Source organism: Cricetulus griseus, chromosome 2, assembly GCF_003668045.3.
Source record: "Cricetulus griseus strain 17A/GY chromosome 2, alternate assembly CriGri-PICRH-1.0, whole genome shotgun sequence".
Lineage (NCBI taxonomy): Eukaryota > Metazoa > Chordata > Mammalia > Rodentia > Cricetidae > Cricetulus > Cricetulus griseus.
Genome location: NC_048595.1, coordinates 414765695 through 414789075, shown reverse-complemented (window position 1 = coordinate 414789075; position 23381 = coordinate 414765695). Strand labels below are relative to the sequence as shown.

Genomic DNA, 23381 nt, shown 5'->3' with positions numbered 1-23381 from the left:
ATCTATCTGATCCTTGTGTTTCCTGTTTTGGAAGGTTATTTTTGATTCAGTTTCTCTTAAACTTTATTTTATGTGAATGAGTGTTTTGCCTACATGTATGTCTGTATATCACTTGCATGCCTGGTGCCCATGGAGGCCATCGAAGGGGTCATGTCCCCTGGAACTGGAATTATAGACTGTTGTGAGCCACCAAGTGGTTGCTGGGAATTGAACATGGGTCCTGCAAGAGCAGCCCGGGGACTGTAACTGCTGAGCTCTTATTTTTTCAACCCCTGATTCAGTTTCTTTAAGATAGTATTTTAGATTTACTTTCCTTGATACCTATATGTATAACTTTACATTTAACATGTGTTTCTTCTAGGCCATAGAGATTTGTTGTTTTGTTTTTAATTGCTAGAAATTGAACCTGGGTGCTTTCCCCAGGAGGCAAATGCTACACCCTGCAAGCTCTAGTTGTTTTATTTTTTATTATTCTTACAACATTTTGTCTTTTAATAAGTATATGTATACCACTGTATTTCATGGTGATTACTAATATAGTTGGATAAATATTGATTGAATTTGTTACTATTGCCTATTTCTTGTTCCTATTTTTATATTATTCTCACTAACTGCCCTTTTTGTTCTAATAGAATATTTTACATGAGTACATTTTCTCTTCGCCTTTGTAGATCACTTATACTTCCTTCCCTACTATTTTGTGGTTAGTTGCCGTGGAGTTTGACATCTATATTATAGCTAATATAATCACATTTTTTCTGTTTGTTTTTTTGAAACAGCATTTCACTATGTATTCCTGGCTGTCCTGTAGACCAGGCTGGCCTCGAACTCACAGAGAGTTACCTGCCTCTGCTTCTGGAGTGCTGGGATTAAAGGTGTCTCCCACCACCACCTGACCTATAAACACATTTTCAGATAACACTGTTTCAAGAATATAATTTGAGTATTTTATAATGATAACAAATTATTCTGATTCTTCCCTGCTTGTCCCTTGTATCATTGTTGTCATTCATTTTGCTTACATGTGAAATTCATAAGCTTGCATGTAATGTATACATTAATGTACACAATCAAGTACATTGTTGCTACTATTATTTTGAACAAATGGTTACATGTTTAGTCAGCTAAGAATAAGAAAAGTGGATGCTGAGCTTGGTATTTCATGTCTGTGATGCCAGCCCTCAGGCGATTTTAAAAGGTCAATTTTAGGGCAGCCCAGTTGTGTATTAAGATGTCTCTTACAATAGTAAGGAAACCAAAGTTGAAGTTTTAGTTTATACCTTCACTTGTCCAACTGAATGACTAACTATATCATATTCTTTTAACATTGGCAGCTCTACTGATAATTATTCAGTTATTGTTTATCTCAGAAATATTTTATTTTTTTACTTCATTTTTTTCATTTGCATAAATTTTATTTGTACCAGGACTAATGTCATAGAAAAATCTTCTTAAAATTAGATAAAAACTGACATTTATCTATTTGTATCTAAAATCAGATTTTAAAAAATGACAACAGGCAATTTAGGATGTAACAAAGACTTTGGAGAACTGATTTTACTGATTTGTAAGAGTACTGAAATCTACAACTAACCATTGGGCCAAACTCCTGGAGTACAATGGAAATGAGGGAGGAGCAATAATATGAACAAAGGAGTCAATGATGAGGAAACCCACAGAATCAGGTGACCTGAGCTAGTGAGAGATCACTGACTCTGGCCTGACAAATGGGGAACCTGCATAAGACCAAACTAGACTCCCTTAATATAGGTGACAGCTGGGACAATAAATGAGGCCACTGGCAGTGGGTCCAAAATCTAACTCTAATGCACAGACTGACTTAGTGGAGCCCATTCTATATGGAGAGATACCTTGCTCAGCCTAGACACAGGGGTGTGGGGGGTGGAGAGGTGCCTTGGTGCTGCCTCAACAAGATGATGGGTCAGACTTAGTAGACTTCCTAGGGGAGGCCTCACACTCTCCAAGGAGCAGATGGGAGGTGGAGGAGGAAGTGGGGGGAGCAGAAGGAGAGGACAGAGGGGGAACTAGGATTGGAATGTGAAAAATAAATTAATAAAAAAATAAAAAACAAATTTCAAATCAAAAGAATTCTCATTTACATAAATAGATGAAATGCTTCCAACGTCTCTTACTCTAGAAATTGCATAGAAATTACCTTTAGGTCCTTGCTTTAGCTAGAAATTCTGAGAACTAAGCTACTTGCACAAAAGCTCTTTAATATCCTCATTCTTAGGTGGGAAGTCAGTCATTGTGATAGGGCCGAGGGGAAAGAGATAAAAGTGTCTGGTAGAGTACCAAGAGAATCACTTAAAGGGGAGGGATCTCTGTAGACTAGTCTCTTGTCAGAGTCATAGCAGTCCTCCTCCCTCAGTCTCCCAAGTGTTGGGATTGCAGGCATGTGCCACCATGCCCAGCTTTCATTTATTTTTGAAGGATAACTTTTCATGGTACAGAAGTCCTTTCTTCATCACTATTGGTTCTCTCAAAATACTAAATATTTCACTTTAATCTTTCATGAATGGATTCTAAAATGTTAAGTCTTATCTAGTTTCATCTTTTGGTTTCTTCTTTAAGTTCACAGAGTGTTTAAAGTATTTGACTTGGGATTCCAACTCAATAGTGTAAAAACTGGAACTCAACTCTTAATGCAAGGGATGAGTGTGGTGATACATGCCTTTAATCCCAACCCTTGGAGGTAGAGGCAAGTGGATCACAATAAGCTTGTTGTACCTGGTCTGCATTGCAAATACCTGGCTAACCATAACTATAATAGTGAGACTCCATCTCAAAAAATGTTCCCTCTTAATAAAATGAAATTCATTTGTCAACGGGTAATATATATGAGACAACAATGGAATAAAGAACAATGGTTTATTAGCAGTATACATAATCACAAAGATAAGGAGAAGGAGAATGGGTGAATCTACTGTAACGTACGTGTGTGTGTGTGTGTGTGTGTGTGTGTGTGTGTGTGTGTGTGTGTGATGGCTATGAGACCAGTCATACATATTAGACTATTATGACATCTTAGAATCCATTCAGTCAAAATTAAAGCAAAATATTTGTTGAGAGAAGAAAGGGGTATTTTAGCCATGATCAAAAACAAGCCATTAAACTCAATATACTGCCTGGCTATTTTTATTTTTTTTCTTTTCTTTTCCTTTTTTATTTTTATTTTAGAAGCACTCTTATTTACATATCCATCCCCCCCATTCCCTTACCCTCCCATCCTCCCATGCTCCCCACCAACCCACCCCTCACCCCCTCCCCAGGGATAGTGAGGCCCTCCACGGGGGACTGTCAAAGTCTGTGACATCATTTGGGGGATGGCCCAGGCCCTCCTTCCTGTATCTTGGCTGGAGTAGTATCCCTCCATAAGGAATGGGCTCCCAGAGTCCATTTGCGCTCTAGGGATAAACAGTGGCTCCACTGTTAGAGGTCCCATAGACTGTCTTGGCCTCCTAGCTGGCACTCACATTCCAAGGGCTTGGTTGGGTCCAATGCTGGTTCCCCAGCTTTACGACTGAACTCAACACACTGCCTGGCTATTTTTATTTCTATACAGGTGGCAAGATGAGAACTGATATTTTAAAATTTTGAGTCTTTTTTTTACTCAGTGTAGTGTCTGATCAAAGCATATAATAGTTAGCTAGACATTGCAGCTTCTTTAGTGAAATTAATACATTTTTCTAAGTTTTGCTTATATGTCATTGGAAGTTTATTAGGAAAGATAAGTAGCCTTTAAGATCCTTACAGTCTTCTTTTTGATATTCTCTTTGAATTTGTTTCTTTATGATAATAGAAAAAAGGTGATGCTACCATTTTTCTTCTTTTCAAATTAGAATACTCTAATCCTTGCCTCCATCCAACTTTCTAAAATGTGTATGTATATTGTACATAGAAAGTTTGGGGGCAGAAGAGTCACTAAGAATGCAAAGCTATAGAACAGATATGATAGTATTAACCTGAAACTTTAATTTTATTTGATGATAGCTTTAAACATTTTTCTATATTAATTTATATTATGGGGCAGAATATGAGATTGATATGGGTTTTTAATATAGTTGTATAAAAAATTAGATCTAAAGCAAGCCCACTCTAGAATAGTGTTTATTCTGTCATGGGTAGCACCCTTTGTGCTTTCTAGATTCCAATTTTGTTGTGATTTTGTTCTATTCAGACAGTGATTCTGAAAACAAAAGTAAAAACAAGAAGAAAGAAATGAAATGCATTAAGTTCATTAGAAGTCTGAGCACCTTGTATAGGTTCCAGACTCCTGCTGAGATTTTATGCATCACTGTGGATAGGGGTTTGATCTTTGGGGAAAGTGAGAAATCTAGCTCTCCAAGTCTCCCTCCCCTTAACCAATGTGCCTAAAGGGTGAAGAGCAATTTGGTGCCTCTATTTTGGAACAAAGATTAGAGAGGACTGACACACTGATAGGAAATTAGAGTAAAATTAGTATCTAAATACTACTGCACCTTCACAGAAGAACAACCTAAGGTGGGTGGAGGGGATTCCCCTGGCATCAATTTATCTGTCTCTCGACTAACTCCCTCCTACTTCCTTTCCCCTCTCTGCAGATTAAGAAAACCAGTGCTAATGATTTAGCCAGAGTTCTGTCTAGTTAATGGTAAAATTAGAATAGAACAAGAACTTGAGTTTTTCGGTTCTAGGTGTCTCAAACTAGAGGATTCTTACAGACTTGTTTCTTTAAGCTTAGCTTTTCCATGTAGCTCAGGCTTGCCTCACACTTGGTGTGTAACAGAGGATGACCCTGAACATTGCCAGGTAGGAGTAGAGCTTTTAAAAGAACACATTGGAACAGAGACAGCAGTTAAAAGGACAGCTACATGACAAATGTGTATTCTTTCTCTTAAAAAAATACATTTATTAATGAGTGTTGTGTATGTACCCCCACCTCCCACACACCCAGAGTTGTGCCATGGCACATTTGGAGGTCAGAAAATAATTTGTTGGAGTTGGTTTTCTCTTTCCATAATGTGAGTCCTGAGGATCAACCCAGTGCTTTGAGGCAAGCACTTTTTCACCTGCCTTGTAAAATTTCTTAATATTTTATATTTGGATTCTTTTTAAAAACCAGTTTGAGTTTAGGCTTTGTCCTACTAATATGCATTTGTTATTGTTAACATAGCTGTTAAATCATGTTTTAAAATACCCTTAGGAAAATGGAGAAACAAATTTTAAAATGTATTGGTTCCTTTGAGTATTTACTTATAACCAGATAAATTGGCCTTTTTTTTTTTTTAAAGAAGTATACCTTTAGCTTTGAGTAATCTTAAATTTACATCATCTTAATTTTTTTTATAATTTATTCTTATTTTATGTACATTGGCATTTTGCCTGCATGTATGTCTGTGTGAGGATATCAGATCTTGGAATTACAGACAGTTGTTAGCTGCCATGTGGGTGCTGGGAATCGAACTAAGGTCCTCTGGAAGAACAATTAGTGCTCTTAACCCCTGAGCCATCTCTCCAGCCCCATCATCTTAATTTTTAAGCATCTTGAATTGGGTATATTTGACAAAAAAGGAAGTATTAAAATTTAGGTCAATAAAGAATATAATTCGCTGATAATTGCTCTGGAGTGATAAATGGGAACTATTATGTTCTCTGTTTCCAGAACTTGTAACCTACATGGGTGTAAGGGCTGACGAGGTAAGTACACAAATAACCATGACATCGTACAAGACTGATTAGTAGGTATGGGCAGGTACAAAGTTCATGGTCCTTGAAGAGAAAGTAGTATCTAATTTTTGTTTATGTTGCATAGCATTTTAACACATTTTCGTTTTTAAAAAGAGCTGAACCAATGTGTGTGATGGGTATAGAAATGCAAAAAGAGAACATGGGTTTAGAAAGATTTCCACAGGTATTTATATTGTAGAAAAACAACCTCTTGGGTTGAAATTGAATCAGGCAGCCAGTATAAATACCTGTAAGAGGTATTTATGTAACAGCTCGGAGTAGTGAAGCCTAAGAACTCTGAAGGCATATCTTAGCTTAAACTTTTTTCTAAGTTTATCTTGGAATCTGATAATGGAAGGCTATGTGACATTGTGAATGTAACTAAGATTCACTGAATTATACTTAAAAGATCAGAGGCTATATATTCTGCTTTTTTAAAAACAAAAATGAAAGCCTCCTGGACTGATGCATGTTTAGTGGTGTCACTTTTGTTTTGGTTGTTTGGTTGGTTGTGTGGGAAGCAGTATTGAATTCATCTATGAGAAGTTATACAAAGTTTTTTCTTAGAAATCTTAAGTTTATACAGTAGATAAAATAAACATCTGAAAGTTTTGTCAGGTAGGGGATATCTGATCAGTTATAGTGTTGTCTCTGAATGTCAGCAAGAGGTCGGAACTTACTAATGTTAATGAATAATAGGAAGTTCCAGGATAAGTCTTTTATTCTTTTTGTTCTCATGGTAACAAAAATTCTAAAGATCAAAACATCTAATTTGGTTTTTATTATTGTTGTTTAAGTTTAGTGTGTGTCTGTATCTGTGTGTTGTGAGGGGCCAAGTGTGTAGTTGGAAATTTATCTCTGTCTTGCCCAGTCCCATTGGACTGGTTTCTCTCCCTCCTGCCAGGTTCCTACAGCCACTTATGAAATAACACTCAAAGGCTGATTAAGTATATTGTTTGGCCAATGGCTCAGACATATTACTGGCTAGCTCTCTCTTATAAAATAATCAATTTCTATTCATCTATGAATTGCCACGAGGCTATGGCTTACTGGTAACACTCTGGTATGTTACTCTTTTGGCAGCTACATGGCATCTCCCTGACTCCACCTTCTTTCTCTCCATGTTTGGATTTCCCGCCTAGCTATATTTTTCCTGGCCATTGGTCAAAACAGCTTTGTCCATCAACCAATAAAAGCAACACATATTCGCATCATACAGAGAACATCCCTTATGCAGGTGCTCTTAGAGACCAGAGGCTTTGGCTTCTTGGGAGCTTGAGTTATAGGCAGTCTTGGGCCACCTGACTGACTTGGGTTCTGGGAACAGTACATGCTTTAAACTACAAATCCATCTTCCAACCCCATTAAAAAAAATCCTAAAGTCTATATTTCAGCCTTTCTATTTGGCAAGTAGTAGTGGTATTTGATTTGGAGCTAAAATCTGATGTCTTTCTGATGTAGTTGTGATATTAACCAACTTCAGCTAAATTAGTTGTCACTTAGACATGAAAGTGAATTTACTCGGTAGTCCAGGCTGGCCTCAAACTTACTGCAGTCCTTTAGCTTGAGCATCTTCCTGAATGTTGTGATTATAGGCATAAACCACTATACCTGACTAATTGTTTAGGATTTGTTTATTTGTCTCTTAATGTAAAGTTTAGAAATGAGTCTTTGAATGTCTCTTTGAATTATCTGAGGAGTAATTATTTTTCCAAAATGTTAAATTTCTCCTTGCATTACATAAAACTAAAGTTTTTTTTTTATCATGGTCAGAATATGTCTTAAAAATGTAATTGGATAGGCCAGGAAAATACAGGGAAAGTAATATATATGCACATATAATTTTAAAACCATATTTTAAAGAATTATATAATTATCTTTTAGTCTTTAGACTAAGTTGTATATTTAGTAAGAAATGTTTAGTAGCCTTGTTTTATTATTTTAAGATTATTCTGAATTTTTATATATTGACTTTATTTCTCAACTAAATTATAACCTCCTAGGACAAAGACTCCTCTCCCTCCCTCTCTTCTTCCCTTCCTCCTTCACCCTCTCCCTTTCTTTCTTGACCTTCTTTTTTTTTCTTTTTCTTTTTTTTGGTTCCTTAGCTTATTTTAATATAATTTCAGACTTATAGAAAAGAGGTGACATCACAAGAATATGGACTTTGTTTCCTCAGATCCACCTGCTGTTTACATTTTGCCTAGTTATCATTAATTATTTCCTGTCTACCCACTTGAATACTCCCCCTACCATACATAACACATGCACACGCTTTTCTCCTTCAGTCTTCTGAAAACATTGCTGATATTGTGCTCTTTTACACAAAATTCTTCAAGAAATTTTTTCACTGTATATTTCTTGTACATGCTATTATTTTACCTAAGGACATACATGTTTATTGTGTATATTGCACATTGAGCATATTGCCTCTGAGACTTCTCTCCCCTTCCCTTTTTTACCCTCTTTTAAATCTTTAATCCCTTTGTTCCCCTGAACACTTTAGCTTCTAATTCCATATCTTATGGACTTGATTTTATTTTTTTACTTTTTTTATTATTAGTGGTTTTTTGGTTTTGGTTTTTTTTTTTTTTTGCTTTTTTTTCTTTCAGACTTTTAAAATTTGAATTAGAAACAAGATTGTTTTACATGACAATCCCAGTTCCCTTCTCCCTCCCCTCCTCCCCTACCAACCCCTCCCCAACTAAAACCCTACCTATCACATATCCTTTCTGCTCCCCCTGGATGGTGAGGCCTTCCATAGGTTGTCATCAGAGTCTATCGTATCCTTTGGGATAGGGCCTAGGCCCACTCCTGTGTGTCTTGGCTCAGAGAGTATTCCTCTATGTGAAATGGGCTCCCAAAGTCCACACCTATGCTAGGGATAAGTACTGAACTACTACAGGAGGGCCTGTAGATTTCCGAGGTTTCCTCAATGAAATCCATGTTCCTGGGATCTGGATCAGTGCCATGCTGGCATTCCCAGCTATCATTCTGGGGAGCAAGAGTTCCCCATACATGATTTTATATATTTATACAAATTAAAATCTATGACCATATGAGAAAACAAATGATACTTCTGAGAGACTGAATTAATTTGTTTAATATGATTATCTCTAGTTAAATCCTAACAATCATGCAAGTTCATTGTTCTTTACAGTGAAAAAAATCCATTGTATTTATATATTTATATCACTTTCTTTTCTTTCTTTCTTTCTTTCTTTTTTTTTTTTTTTTTTTTTTTTTGGCTTTTTGAGACAGGGTTTCTCTGTGGCTTTGGAGCCTGTACTGAAACTAGCTCTTGTTGACCAGGCTGGTCTCGAACTCACAGAGATCCTCCTGCCTCTGCCTCCTGGGTGCTGGGATTAAAGGCGTGCACCCTGCATGTCACATCTTCTTTATCAATTCTTCTGTTATTGGGCACTCTGGTACTTTACTATTCTGAATAGTGCTGCAATAAACATTGATGTGCAAGTGTCTGTATGACGATGATTTGAAGTCCTTTGGGTAAATACCTAGAAGTGTTATTGCAGTTGTATATTGCATAGTTGGAGACACTCCTTGAATGTGAAAGTCTTCACATACTATATACTGAACTTTGCTTTAAAATTACTTATATTACAGCAGTTTAGGAAATTTTCAACAAACTTTTGTGAGAAAGGTGATGAAAATAGCTGGAAATAAAGAACCCATTGTCTGAATAAGTGATTTTAAAAAACAATTCTGTTGTAATAGAAGAGAAATAAAATTGATTATTAGTTACTTTTTCATCCCAGTGATGCCTTATTTCTCTGCCCTCTTGATTTGAGTCAGCCCTAAGACATTCTCATTTATCCTTCCTCTTTCCCTTCCTTTGCTCACTCTCACCTCACTTCTGTATAGTTTGCCCTACCTAGAATATACTTAACCAGATTCCTAAGCCCTAAGAAGCCCATCCTTCTGGATAATTACAATTTCTTCCTCCCTCAAAGAAGAAATTAGATTCTCCTGAATAGAGTTAATGGGAGAAATGGACACGAATAATTAGTTTCGTGGAAAACTTAGCAGGAATAGTATTGTTTCATACTAAAGTATACATAATGGGTAGTTACATTGGGTGCAGTTGAGTTTACTATATATACTATAATCTTTAACCTTTAATAATTGAACATAGTTATTTACTGCCTAGAATATAATAATGGTATATTACTAGCCTTTTCTTTATTTCTTTTTTTAAAACCTTGATTGGACTGGCAAGATGATTCAGCAGATAAGGGTGCTTGCCACTAAGATGGACAACCTGAGTTTGATCTCTGGTACCCATATGTTGGGAAGAGAGAAACTTACATTCTCATGCCATAGAATAAGGAATCCAGTAGGAAATGGATTTTAGTTGACCTTATGTCACTATTCTTAGTATGGTGCCTAGCTGTCCAATAAATGTTATTTAAAAATGAATAAAAATGTGATATTTAATTTTTTTACCCTTCTCAAACTTATCTATATATATGGTGGCCAATAAAAGCAACTCTATAATAGTCAGTTCAAAAACCACTAATACGTAAATAAATCATACAAATTTTTATGCTGCTATTTGCTATTATTAAGCTTGGGAAAAGTTACTTAATTTTTCTTAGCCCAATTTTCTTCATTTACAATTGAATATGGTCTTAAATAATTAGTATAATGTGAGCTGGGAATGTAGTTCAGTTGGTATAGTGCTTGCCTAGCATGAATGAAGTCCTTGGTTTCATCCCCAGCACCCCATAAATTCCAATGTACACACCTGTAAATCCCAAAACTCAGGAAGTAAAGGCAAGAGCATCAGAAGTTAACAATTTATTTTTGTGTATGTACCTGAGCATATGCTTGTATGTGTATGCAATACATGTGGAAAGGGCATTGGATTCCTTGGAACTGGAGTTAAACAGCTGTGAGCAGCTGGATTTGGAATCTGGGTCTCAACTCTTGAGCCATCTATCCAGCCTTAAATAAGGAGTTCTTTATGAACCGCCTACCTGGTTCTGAAGGACTAGTACTCAGAATTTATTTTGGTCCTTTATTACTTGGGTAATAATATTTATTTTATGGGCTTTGGTCTTAAGTTCTTAGGGACCATTTAAAAGTGTGTGTGTTTAAATACTCATTTATTAAACATATACTTAATGACACAACTGTGACTCAAGTGCCAGCCTCTCAAAGTATGTAAATAAGGGGGAAATGAATTCTTAGGGATCTTTCCTTCCCTAAGAAGAGAAAGGATAAATATGACTCTGGCTAAAAGTACTATGAAGATACCACAAGAAAACCCACAGACCTGAGATTATAAGGGTTCACAGAGACTGAACTAACAACCAGAGAGCCTGCATGGGATTGACCTAGGCCTTCTGCATATATGTAATAGTTGTGTAGCTTAGTCTTCTTGTGGGACTCCTAATAGTGGGAACTGGGGCTGTCTCTGATTCTTGTGCCAGCTTTTGGAACCATTATCATCATAATGGGTTGCCTTGTCCAGCCTTCAACTTGATATGCCATGTTTGTTTGATATCCATGGGAAGCCTGCCTTTCTCTGAATAAAAATGGAGGAGGAGTTAAAGGGGAGGGGGCAAGGGGAAGGTGATGGGAGAGATACTGGGAGGAGAGGAAAGAGGGGAAATAGTGGTTAGATTGTAATAAAAAAAGGAAGGAAGGAAGTTAGGAAGGAAGAGTGTGTAGACAGACAGATGAAGAAGTGGAGTATGGTGATGCTCACTTTTAATCATGGTGCTTGGAAAGCAGAGGCAGGCAGATCTCTGAGTTCAAGGCCAGCCTGGTTTACATAGAATTCTAGGACAGCTAGCAAGCACTACATAGAGAAACACTGCCCTACCCCTCAACAAAACCAGCTCTATGAAAAAAAAAAAAAAAAAAACTAAAACCATACAGGGGACAGAATATAACAAGAGTGGAATACTATTTTTTGGGCTTAGGTGAGACCTGAATGAAGGAAGGCCACAAACCTGCACATAATTGGAGGAAAGAGTTCCAGGTAGGAGAGTTGACATTGAAGAGGCTGGAGGTTGGAGCAAGTCTGTATGTTCCAGCAAGCAAGATAGTTGAGTCTAGAAAACTGGAGGAATGAGGAAGCAGGAAATGGTGGCAGGAGGTCCCTAAAGGCTAGAATTTTGCAGAGCTTTGTTTACCTGCCAGTGACTTTGGACTTTATGTCTTCAGTAACTCTGTATGTTGGTACATGATTTGAGGTACAGTCTGTTCAGTGTTTCTGAACATAGTTGTCCTTCATTCGACAAATCAGGAAATTTAAATGAAATCTTAATATAGTCTGCAAAATACATAGCCTAATATTTATGAAATTCTGTTGAAGTCTTTGAAACTATATTTGGAGTATTACAGAGCCAATCAGCAGAGAGACTGACACTATAGTTACACTTTCTGATAGCTGAAAGGAGTACTCTATTTTTGAAATTGTTATTTGTGAATTGAATCATATTTGATAGTTTGCCTTTCTATAGGGAACTGACCTCCCAGGCTTATCTGTTCCTTAAAGAACTGAGGATTCCTTCCTTATTCTGCTTGTCAACATTGTCTTCATTAATCATTTCTATTTTCTTATGTTATAATCTAATTTAGAAGATTTGATTTCAGAAAGTCACGTCATATATCAGACTTGTACCGAATAATTTTTAAGTTAAATTTGTAACTGCTGCTCATTGATCACAAATGCCTGTATTTCAGATGGAGCAATTATCAGATGAAGAAATTGACCATGGTGCGGAAGAAGACAGTGACAAGGAAGATCAGGACCTGGATAAAATGTTTGGAGCCTGGCTTGGGGAACTGGACAAACTTACTCAGGTTAGAAATATTACTTGAAAAGCTGGTTGAAATTTTAAAGCTATCTCTACATGTTTAAAGTTTAATGTACAGACAAAAGATGTGGGTGCAGGCTAAATTTTAAAATATTGCTAAAAGAAACATTAACAGATAGATGAATAGAAACTTTACAATGCAAGATCGTATCTTCTGTGGTTATTATTTGTATATTCTTATAGGGACGTGTGTGTGTCTGTGTGTGTGTCTGTGTATGTCTGTCTGTGTGTGTGTATTATATATGTTTGTCTGTGTGAACATGTATGGGCAGGCTGAGACCAGAGGATATCCTCAAGGTTTCTTCTTGGAAGGCCACCACTTCTTTGAAACATAGGATCCTTATTCTCTCTCCTCTTCTTCCCCGCTAAGCACTCCCTTTTTAGTGAAGCAGAGCTGGAGATTTTTATTAAAGATGAGTTTATTATAAGCTTAAGCACCAGGACTAGAAAAGGGGGGGGGAGTGCTCAAAAGAAAGTAGGAAAGTATGGGTATGGGCTCCCTAAGAGGAAGTCACCAGATAAGATATTCATTGACATAATGCTTACCAATTAGGCTAGACCTGGGGATTCTTCCTATATCTGCCTACCCATGGCTAGGATTACAAGTGCCCATCATTGAGATTTGGGTTTGGGAGTCAAATGTAAGTCCTCATGCTTGCAAGTACTTTACCTTCTGAGCCATCTCTCTAGCCCCTTTTCTGTGGGCTTTTAGTTTGGTTTTGGTTTTGGTTTTGGTTTTTTGAGACAGGGTTTCTTTGTGACTTTGGAGCCTATCCTGGTACTCACTCTGTAGACCAGGCTGGCCTTGAACTCACAGAGATTCACCTGTCTCTGCCTCCAGAGTGCTGGGATTAAAGGTATGCACCACCAATGCCGGTTTCTGTGGTTATTCTAAGGGTTTAAAAAAACAGTTCTGTAACGATAACTCTTTCTGCCAGTTGCCTGAGTTCTGCCACCATGTTAGGGCCCCCAAATAACACAGAGAGATTAATATTAGTTACAGTGCTGCTGGCCAATGACTAGGATTTCTTATTTGCTAGCTCTGTCTTAAGTATCAACCATAACCATTAATCTATATATTTTATAAAGACTTATCGAGGATGCCATTGGCATGCGTCCTCTCACCCCCCATCACATGGAGACTCTCCTCTTTACTACATTTCCCAGAATCCTCCTCGACTCCTAGCCCTACCTATCTTGCTTCCCTGTTGGCCAACAGTGCTTTGTTTATCAACCAATAAGACAAACATATACACAGAAAGACTTCCTCCATCACAGTTCTTTTACAGGATTTCTGTTTATATGAGAGGTGACTTAATATCTTTCACAAATTTGAGATTGTAAACAATTTTAAAGTCTAAAGTTTAAAAATCTAAATTTTGACATATTTTTTCAAATTTAAATATTCTTTATGACATATTGTTTGTATTTCTGGCTCATATTTTTTTGTTTTGGTTTGTTTTTTCTTTGTTTTATTGGATTGTAGATTTCTTGTTGCTGGCAGTGTGGTGAGTGGTTGGTTGGTTTTTCTTTTTTTAATTAATTTTCATTTAAATTTAAGACAATCTTATTTTACATTCCATTCCCAGTTCCCTCTCCCTCCCATCATCCCATTCCCCCCACAAACCCCCATCTTACCCCTCATCCTCTCCTCAGAGAGGGTGAGGCCTCCCATGGGGGATCCTTAAAGTCTGTCACATCATTTGGGGTAGGACCTAGGCCCTCCCCCATGTATCTAGGCTGAGAGAGTATCCCTCCATAGGGAATTGGCTCCCAAAGCCCATTTGTACACTAGGGGTAAATACTGGTTCCACTTCCAGAGGCCCCATAGATTGCCCAGGCCCCCCAACTGACACCCATGTTCAGGGGCCTGGTTTGGTCCTATATTGGTTCCCAAGCTGTCAGACTAGGGTCTGTGAGCTCCCAATTGCTCAGGTCAGCTGTTTCTGTGGGTTTCCCTAGCATGTTCTTGACCCCTTTGCTCATCCCTCATCCCTCTCTACAATTGGATTCCAGAAGTTCAGCTCAGTGCTTAGCCGTGAATCTCTACTGCTTCCATCAGCTACTGGATGAAGGTTCTGTGATAGCATTCAAGGTTGTCATCAGTCTCATTGTAGGGGAAGGGCATTTAGGATAGCCTCTCCACTATTGCTTAGATTCTTAATTAGGGTCATCCTTGTAGATCCCTGGAGATTTCCCTAGTGCCAGATTTCTCGTTAAGCCCATAATGACTCCCTATATTAAGGTATCTCTTACCTTGCTTTCCTTTTCTATTCTTCCCCCAGCTTGACCTTCTTGATCCTTTATGTTCTTTCCCGCCCCCCATTCTCTCCTCCTCTTTCTCCTGCCTCCCTCCCCCTCCCCCTTCTGAGGCAGGGGGTCCATGTATGTCTCTCTTAGGGTCCTCCTTGCTTCCTAGCTTCTCTGTGGTTGTGGATTATAGGCTGGTTATCCTTTGCTCTATGTCTAATATCCATTTATGAGTGAGTACATACCATGTTTTTCTTTCTGTGTCTGGGTTACCTCACTCAGGATGGTTTCTTCTAATTCCATCCATTTGCCTTTGAATTTCAAGGTGTCATTGTTTTTTTCCCCCACTGAGTAGTACTCCATTGTGTAAATGAACCACATTTTGTTTATACATTCTTTGGTTGAGGGGCATCTAGGTTGCTTCCAGGTTCTGGCTATTACAAATAATGCTGCTATGAACGTAATTGAACAGATACCTCGCTGTCTTCATTACCATAGCTCTATTGTAGAGCTTAAAGTCAGGGATGGTGATGCCTCCAGAAGTTCCTTTATGGTACAGGGTTGCTTTGGCTATCCTGGGGTTTTTGTTTTTCCATATAAACTTTATGTGGATTCCTGGGATTGAATTCAGGGGCCAGGTTTTCATGGCAGGCATTTTACTTGCTAAGCCATTGTCCCCTATGCCAGAATGCTTTTTAGAATAAAAAGATGCAATGTTTACTTCCTTGGTTAATATACAGTATGTAATATTTTAAAATGGTCATATTAAAATAAATTTAATTTCATAATAATGAGAGCATTAGAGTTTATTTATGTTTAAATAATTTCTTTGGGAATGCATAAGTACAGGATTGCATAGCTAATGGAAAAATAAGATGAATACTTAAAGTTCTAGCTTACTTCTTAGCTGTGGATTAGTTTGAAAGGCAGATACATTTGTATCTATAGTCTATTACTGCTAGATTTGGAGGAAAATGTTTTCAATTCTGCTAGGATTTCATGTGGATTATTTTGTTTCTTCTCTGTCTTATTCTATTGCTATAAAGAGACACCATGACCAAGACAACTTATAAAAGAAAGCATTCAATTTGGGGTATACCAGGAGAAACCTGGAGTCAGATATTAGGGGATGAAAGCTGAAAGATCAGAGAAGCAGCCAGCCCCTAGAGCTCTTACCTCTACAAAATCCTCAGACTGAAAAGAGACTGAGTTCCTGTCTCCTCCCAGCCATCTCACTTCCTGTCTGTACAGACCTCCAGCCCTCTATGGTTGGTTTAGCTAGTGATCAGTTTCAGAAAGTGAGTCCACAGTCATCATGGCAGGAGGCAGGCAGGCAGGTAGGCATAGAACCAGAGATGTAGCTGAGTCCTAACATCTGATCCACAGCAGGAGGCAAAGAGAGAGAAACTGGGCCTAGGTAGTCTTTTGAAACTTCAAAGCCCACTGGCAGTGATACACCTCTTCCTACAAGGCCATACCTCCTAATCATTTTTCATCTGGTCCACCAAATGGGAACTGAGCTTATAGGGGCCATTCTCATTCAAATTACTACAAGCTTTGTAATCAGAAAAGATGTTATTTTTGTCAAAATGTCTTTTAATGTCTATAGGTGCCAAACTATTTCTGTTTAATTTCCTACTCTGCAAGTGGCAGGGGGAGGTGTGCGTGCGTGCGTGTGTGTGAGTGTGTGTGTACACATGTATATACAGTCCAGAGGTTGACATCTGGAGGGTTAGTCAGCATTCTCTAAAAGAACAGGACAGAATGAAAGCATACATATTAAGGGTGAGGGTTATTAGAGTGGCTTACAGGCTGTGATCTAGCCAGCAATGGCTGCTTCTTGGTGGAAAGGCCAAGAATCCAGTAGTTGTTCAGTCTATGAGGTGGATGTCTCAGCAGTCCTCATCTGATGCTGGAGACCTGGAGGGTTTCTTAGAGAGCTGCTGGTCCTCAGTCTATGTTGGAATCCTAACGAAGTAGATTCTAATACCAGCAAAGGAATGCCTCAGCCACAGGATAGATGAACTTGCCAATGAGAAGGTAAGCAATCAAGCAAAAAGCAAAAGTTTCCTTCTTCCACGTCCTTTTAAGTGGGCTGCCACCAGAAGGTGTGGTCCACATTTAGGATATGTCTGACCACCTCAAATAATCCAATCAAGAAAGCCCTTCACAGTTGTGACCAGCTGCTTGAGTTTTATTTGATTCCAGATGTAGTCAAATTGACAACCAAGATTAGCCATCATATCTCGTCTCTTTATCTTTTTTTTTATTCCATATTTATGTTATATGTGGAGGGGTAAGTTACCCATGCCATGGAGTTTTTGGAGATTAGAGGAGAACTTGTAGGAGTTGGTTCTTTCTACCGTGTAGATCTCAAGAGGCTTTGGAGGAGAAGAATTTTAGTATATTGTCTAAAGACTGTTCTTGTAATATTTTGGTGAAAAATGTTGCTGCCTTTTGCCCTTGTCTGAAGAGTCTACCTGAGGCTAAAATGAAGAATTTTGAATTAATTCCATTGGCAGAAGAAATCTCTAACAGCCTAGTGTAGATTCTGTTGTGTGGATATTACTAGCAACTCTAATGAAGATTTATAATTATCAAGCTGAGCAGGGTAAATTACAAAATGTAAAATTTAAGGAGAAAAGGAACACCAAAAAGTGGTATTCAAGGAGTCTTGTGTTCAAGGAGATAAATAGATCAAGAAATGAAAGGGGGGGGGTGACCTCAGGGCAAAATCCCATCCTGCTAAATTTCCAATTTGTAAATTAAAGAAAAGTTTAGAGCTGGATGTGGTGGTGGCATACATCTTTAATCCCAGCACTTGGAAGGCAGAGGCAGGTGGCTCTCTGAGTTTGAGGTCAACCTGGTCTACAGAACAAGTTTCAAGACAGCTAAGCTTAGTGAAAGACAGAAAGCTGGTGAACATGTAATTGAACAAGGGGGCTATGTTCCAGCCCCAGCAAGCAGCAGAATTTGGCAGCTTCAGCCATATAGCTCTGGCTTTAGAGTCAAGGATAGAAGGAAGAGGTTATGGAATTTGCCTCCATACCTAAAGAAAGCCTCAGAGGCCAGACATGTGTCAAGGGTGTCCCTGAATGGAGGCCTAATAGAGAGCCATTGTGTGAAGCTGTGAAGTTGAAGCCTGGATTGCCTTGGAGACCCCAAGATGTTAGAGATGCTAGAGTTGTGGGATACCTGTCAAGGAAAGCTGCTAACAAGGATTGGAACCAGCCCAAGAGAAACAAGTGCATTGCATTAAACAAAGCTGAAAAGAGTTGGAGATCTGAAGAATGTTTTGACATCAGACATGGAAATGCAGAGTTTAGAGTTTGCCCAGCTTGTTTCAGTCTTACTTTGGAACAGTATTTCCTCACTATGCTCCCTTCCTTGCATTTTGGAATGGTAATGTATATCCTGTGTCATTATAGGATGGAAGTATATGGTCTGCTTTTTTATTTTGATTTTTATAGAGGATTACGGTAAAGGGATTGCATGAATCTCAGAAGAGTCTGAACTTTGGACTTAAACGTTTTTGAGACTATGATAGACTATGGGGACTTTTGAAGTTGGACTAAATGCATTTTGCATTATGATATTGTTACAAGCTTATGGAGGCCAAAGAGTGGAATGTGGTAGTTTGAAAGTAATTGTCCCCATAATCTCATAGGAAATGGGTCTGGCCTTGGTGGAGGAACTGTGTCACTGTGGGGGTGGGCTTTGATAATTCCTATACTCAGGATACCTTCTAATGTGTCAGTCGACATCCTGACTGCAAGATGAAGGACTCTTAGTTACTTCTCCAGCATTCTGACATGTCCCACCATGATAATAATGGGTTGAACCTCTGGAACTCCTATTAAATGCTTTCCTTATAAGAGTTGCCATAGTCATGGTATCTCTTCACAGCAATAGAAACCCTAAGACACACCTCTTCTAGTTTACTCTCTTTGCTTGAATCTGTGGTAAAAGATGTGATGTCGCAGCTTCTTGCTCTTACTGACCCATTCTCTGCCTTGATGGACCAACTCTTGTCCCTCTGAAACCCTAAACCCAGATATACTCTGTGTTCTATAAGTTGTCTCTGTTGTGATGTTTTTACACAGCAACAGAAAATTAAAACAGCTAGGAAGAAAGAAACAAAACAGAAGACATAGAAATGATAGTGTATGAAGGAAATTATCCAAGGGCCAGCCTGTATGTTGGGTAGGATGTCTGTGACCAGGTGGTTTTGTGTTTGAGTAACAGGCCACAAAGAGAAAAACAGGTAGGAATGAGTCAAGCTGCCCTAGGTGAAATAGGAACTCACTCAGATGGCATTTCTCTCTCTTGGTACTATATTCTCACATGTATTTTAAGTTGCCTAACGTTTTATCATAGAAATCTGTCGTTAGAAACAAAACCGTTGCATATTATGACTTCGTGTTAACATGTTGGTTTTTATAGACATTTTAAGAAATAGTTGAACCGGGTGGTGGAGGTGCATGCCTTTAATCCCAGCACTTGGGAAGCAGAGGCAGGCCGATCTCCGTGAGTTCGAGACCAGCCTGGTCTACAAGAGCTAGTTCCAGGACAGCCTCCAAAGCCGCAGAGAAACCTTGTCTCAGGAAAAAAGAAAAAAGAAAGAGAGAGAGAGAGAGAGAGAGAGAGAGAGAGAGAGAGAGAGAGAGAGAGAGAGAGAGAGAGAGAAACAGTTGACTTGCTAAGATTCAGATTTATTTCATTACTTAGTAACCCTTAGTTCACTACAGGGTTACTTACCTGTGCATATATTCAATGTTAATGGTTAATCAAACATAAGATTTAAGTAGTTGATAATTCTAAAAGAGTTGCAAAAAATTTATGCTATCCATTTTTCTGGGAGAAGATCTGTAGGTTTTTGTAAATTCTTAGCAACTTCCTCAAGGGTTAAAAATTACCATATTATATTACCAAACAAGTGTTTCTCCAAATTTCCTTTGTTGCCTCAGCTCCATGGACAGGTAATTAAAATACATGTTCATGTATTTAAGCTGAAAATGAGGTTGACTTTTCATAGGTCTTCAGTTATAGTCATGTTATTTTATAGAAAATATTTTTCCCTTCAGCTCTATTGAAAGGAGTAATTAAAATTGCTTCTGGAGAATAAAGCTTGAGGTTAAAGGAGAATTTCTTAGCTGCTTTTTGAGTTTTTAATAAGGCACCGAGTCGGTTGTGGATCACATTTATTTGGTAGCTTTAAAAACAGGATGAAGAAGCCCGGCATTGGTGGTGCACGCCTTTAATCCCAGCACTCAGGAGGCAGAGGCAGGCAGATGGATTTCTGTGAGTTTGAGGCTAGCCTGCTCTCCAGAGTGCCAGGATAGGCTCCAAAGCTACACAGAGAAACCCTGTCTCGAAAAACCAAAAAAAAAAAAAAAAACCAGGATGAAGAGAGAAAGGGCTTTGTGGTCAAGAGCACTAGCTGTTCTGCAGAGGTCACAAGTTTGGTTCTCAGCACCCAAGTGGCGGCTTATAACTGTCTATAACTCCAGTTCTAGGGGACCCAACCCAACTTCCTCTTCTAGCCTCCATGAATACTGCCTGCACATACTCATACATAAAAGTAAATCTTTAAAAACAGAATGGAGACTGGAAGTGCTGCTTAATTGGTAGTGTGCTTCCCTAGCAACACAGAGACCAGGTGCCTTTCCTAGGACCTCATAACACAGGTGTGGTAGGTAGCAATATAACTATAATCACAACACTCTAGAGGTCATCTTCATTTAAGGTCACTTTCTGCTACATACAGTGAGTTTTAGGCCAGCCTGGGCTACAGGAGAGTCTCTCTAAAGCAACAAAAACAAGATGGGCACTATTTGTATGAATTATCAAAGTCTTGAGATATGTGACTAATGAAGATAGCATTCTAATGATGTAACTTTATGATTCTATAAGTAGAATACATGAAGTTCTTTTTTGTTTTGTTTTCCCAACATGGTTTCTCTGTGTAGCCCTAGCTGTCCTGGGACTTTCTCTGTAGACCAGGCTGCCTCAAATGCAGAGATTATTTTCAGAGGCCATAGGAACATAGAGCATATGGCAATTGATAATTCAGGTGTCGACCCACCAGACTCTGATGAATCCTGTCTAGCAAGGCAGGACCACTGACTCTGAAAACCAATTGCCTGTATCTGTAATTTCTTTCATGTGTCACTTCATTTCTTCCCTACGAATGGCTTTGCGTGTTTTCCCACTACTTGTGTGTTGATCTCATGAACATATTCCATCTACTGGGCACATATATCTGTGGGTGCTCAGGAAGATGACTTTTTATTTAGCTGTATAATTTTGATATATGGAAAACATACATACATGTTTCATAACTAGATCTAATTGTCCCACTAGAATTGTAGGTACTCAAAAGCCTGCTTGTTCCTTTTGCTCAGATTTAACTGCACACAGTTAGCTCACTTTCACTTCAGACCAAGTTCAAACTAGGCTAAAGGCTTTTGTAAATAGATCATAAGTTTAAAACTTTACAACTATGTACAAAGTCAGAATCACAGATGTCTAACCAGGTTACTACACAAAGCACCCTAAGAAAAGCATGCTAATTCTTTGCTTGCCAAGTCTGTTAACAATAGACCTATAATTTCAAAGTTTGTCACTGGGCACTGTGTGTGCCTCCCCTTCCCCCAAATCTGGTCATGTTCTTACTCCTGTAACCTTGGAACTTTGTGTTGTCATGGCAATGACTCAGCTCCCTATTGCTTACCCTAGGAATGTGCTTTTGACCAATGAGAAGTTACTCTTATATTTTTTTTTAAAATCACTTTAAGGCTCCTGGAATAAGAAGAATTTTTAGATAAGAGGAGAAGTGAGGAGAAAAGACTAGGAAGAATTAGAATTAGGACAGGAGAATTAGTATAAAGACAGAACAAAAAAAGAGACTGGTTCAGAAAAGCACATAGTGAGAGAGTTCATTTGTTCTCCCTCAGAACCGAAAGAAAAAAGCCTTTCACATGCTGTTGAGTCCAATTTGAGCCCTGAATAGAGAGTCTTGGGGCTGGACCCCTAAGGCTCTTGATAGATTATCCTGCCTCTGCCTTCAAAGTGCTGGGATTAAAGGTATGCACCACTACACCCAACACTGAAGTTCTTTTTTTAAAACTTGAAGCTTATTCGATACAACATTTATATAGAAACTGATTGTAAAAGACTATTTTAACTTTAATTTTTTCTATTCTAACTTTAAATAGTTGAATTTCTTTTCTTTCTCTTCTCTTTGTTGTTGTAATTTTCTGTTTAGATATCTTTTCCTTACTGTAGAAAGGCTACAGTAAGGTAGGTAAAGGCTAGAAGTATAATCTAATGGTAGATTCAAGTGTCTGCTATGCACAAGGCCTTAGGTTCAGTCCCCAGCATCACAAAAGGAAATGAGTGAGTGAATGAATGAATAAAATTAAAGATTAAGATTGCACTTTGCCTTTATACATGGATGAGGCTATGCTAGATCAGAAACAACCCTTTGAGGAAAGAGCTTCCAAAACTCTCTTCGTGGTCCTTTACCATGTCTGTATTCGTATACTTAGATTATTTCACAGTGAATTTATGTAGAATGATGTCGTTGACTAAACAATGTATTTGCAAAGGTATTTACCCTGACAATTCTGAGTTTCAGGTATCCTAAAAGTAAGTATATATCTAGAAATGAGAGATCACTAATGAAAACCAGTTATGTTTTTCTATGGGGCTATCATTTATAAGAAACTTTAGCTTTGTTAATATGTATGCTGGATAGTTTTATGTTGGCCTGACATATGCTAAAGTCTTTTGAGAGAAGGGAACCTCAATTAAGAAAATGTTTCCATAAGATGGGGCTTCAAGTAAGCCTGTAGTGCATTTTCTTAATTAGTGATTGATGGAGGAGGGTCCAGCTCATGTGGTGCCATCCCTAGGTTGGTGTTTCTGGGTTCTATAAGAAAACAGGCTGAGCAAGCCATAGGGAGCAAGCCACTGAGCAGCAACCTCCATGGTCTCTGCATCAGCTCCTGCCTCCAGGTTCGTGCTGTGTTTGAGTTCCTATCTAACCCTGACTCCTTTCGATGATGAACAGTGATGGATGTGGCAGCGTAAGCCAGATAAACCCTTTCCTCCCCAAGTTGCTTTTTTAAAGGTTATGGTGTTTCACTGCAGTAATAGAAACAGTATGACAGTTCATTCATCTTTTTGTATAATGGAAACCCACATTAATATTGCTTGTTAAACTTTCTTTTCTTTCTTTTTTTTTTTTTTTAAAGAGTTTGGATTCTGACAAGCCTAAAGAACCAGTGAAAAGATCTCCTCTTCGTCAGGAAACAAATATGGCCAACTTTTCTTACCGTTTCTCCATATACAACTTGAATGGTAAGGTTTGATTAAGTGAAGTCTAAAATAATATACTGAGTTCTATAATACAGGACTAATAGAAATGCAATTCTAAATCTAAACGGTATAAAATTATATTTGTAACTTGACTGAGTTGACTAAGTTTTGTTTCTCTTTTTTAAAATTAATGGGGGGGGGGCATGCACATGAGTGCAGATCCCTTCAGAA

The 23381-nt window shown here is 38.2% G+C and overlaps 1 protein-coding gene across 9 annotated transcripts in view; it reads left to right on the top strand.

Annotated features, from left to right (window-relative positions):
- The window catches only part of Raph1 (Ras association (RalGDS/AF-6) and pleckstrin homology domains 1), an 89718-nt gene that overhangs the window by 11619 nt on the left and 54718 nt on the right, over positions 1 to 23381 (top strand). For all 9 annotated transcript variants that reach the window (XR_004768678.1, XM_035440975.1, XM_035440974.1 and 6 more), the window contains exons 2-3: positions 12445 to 12564; positions 23087 to 23192. Coding sequence is in view for 8 of the 9 variants with exons in the window: in XM_035440975.1 (XP_035296866.1) it covers positions 12445 to 12564; positions 23087 to 23192 (226 nt within the window). In the remaining variant the exon portion in view is untranslated. The remainder of the gene's footprint in view (positions 1 to 12444; positions 12565 to 23086; positions 23193 to 23381) is intronic.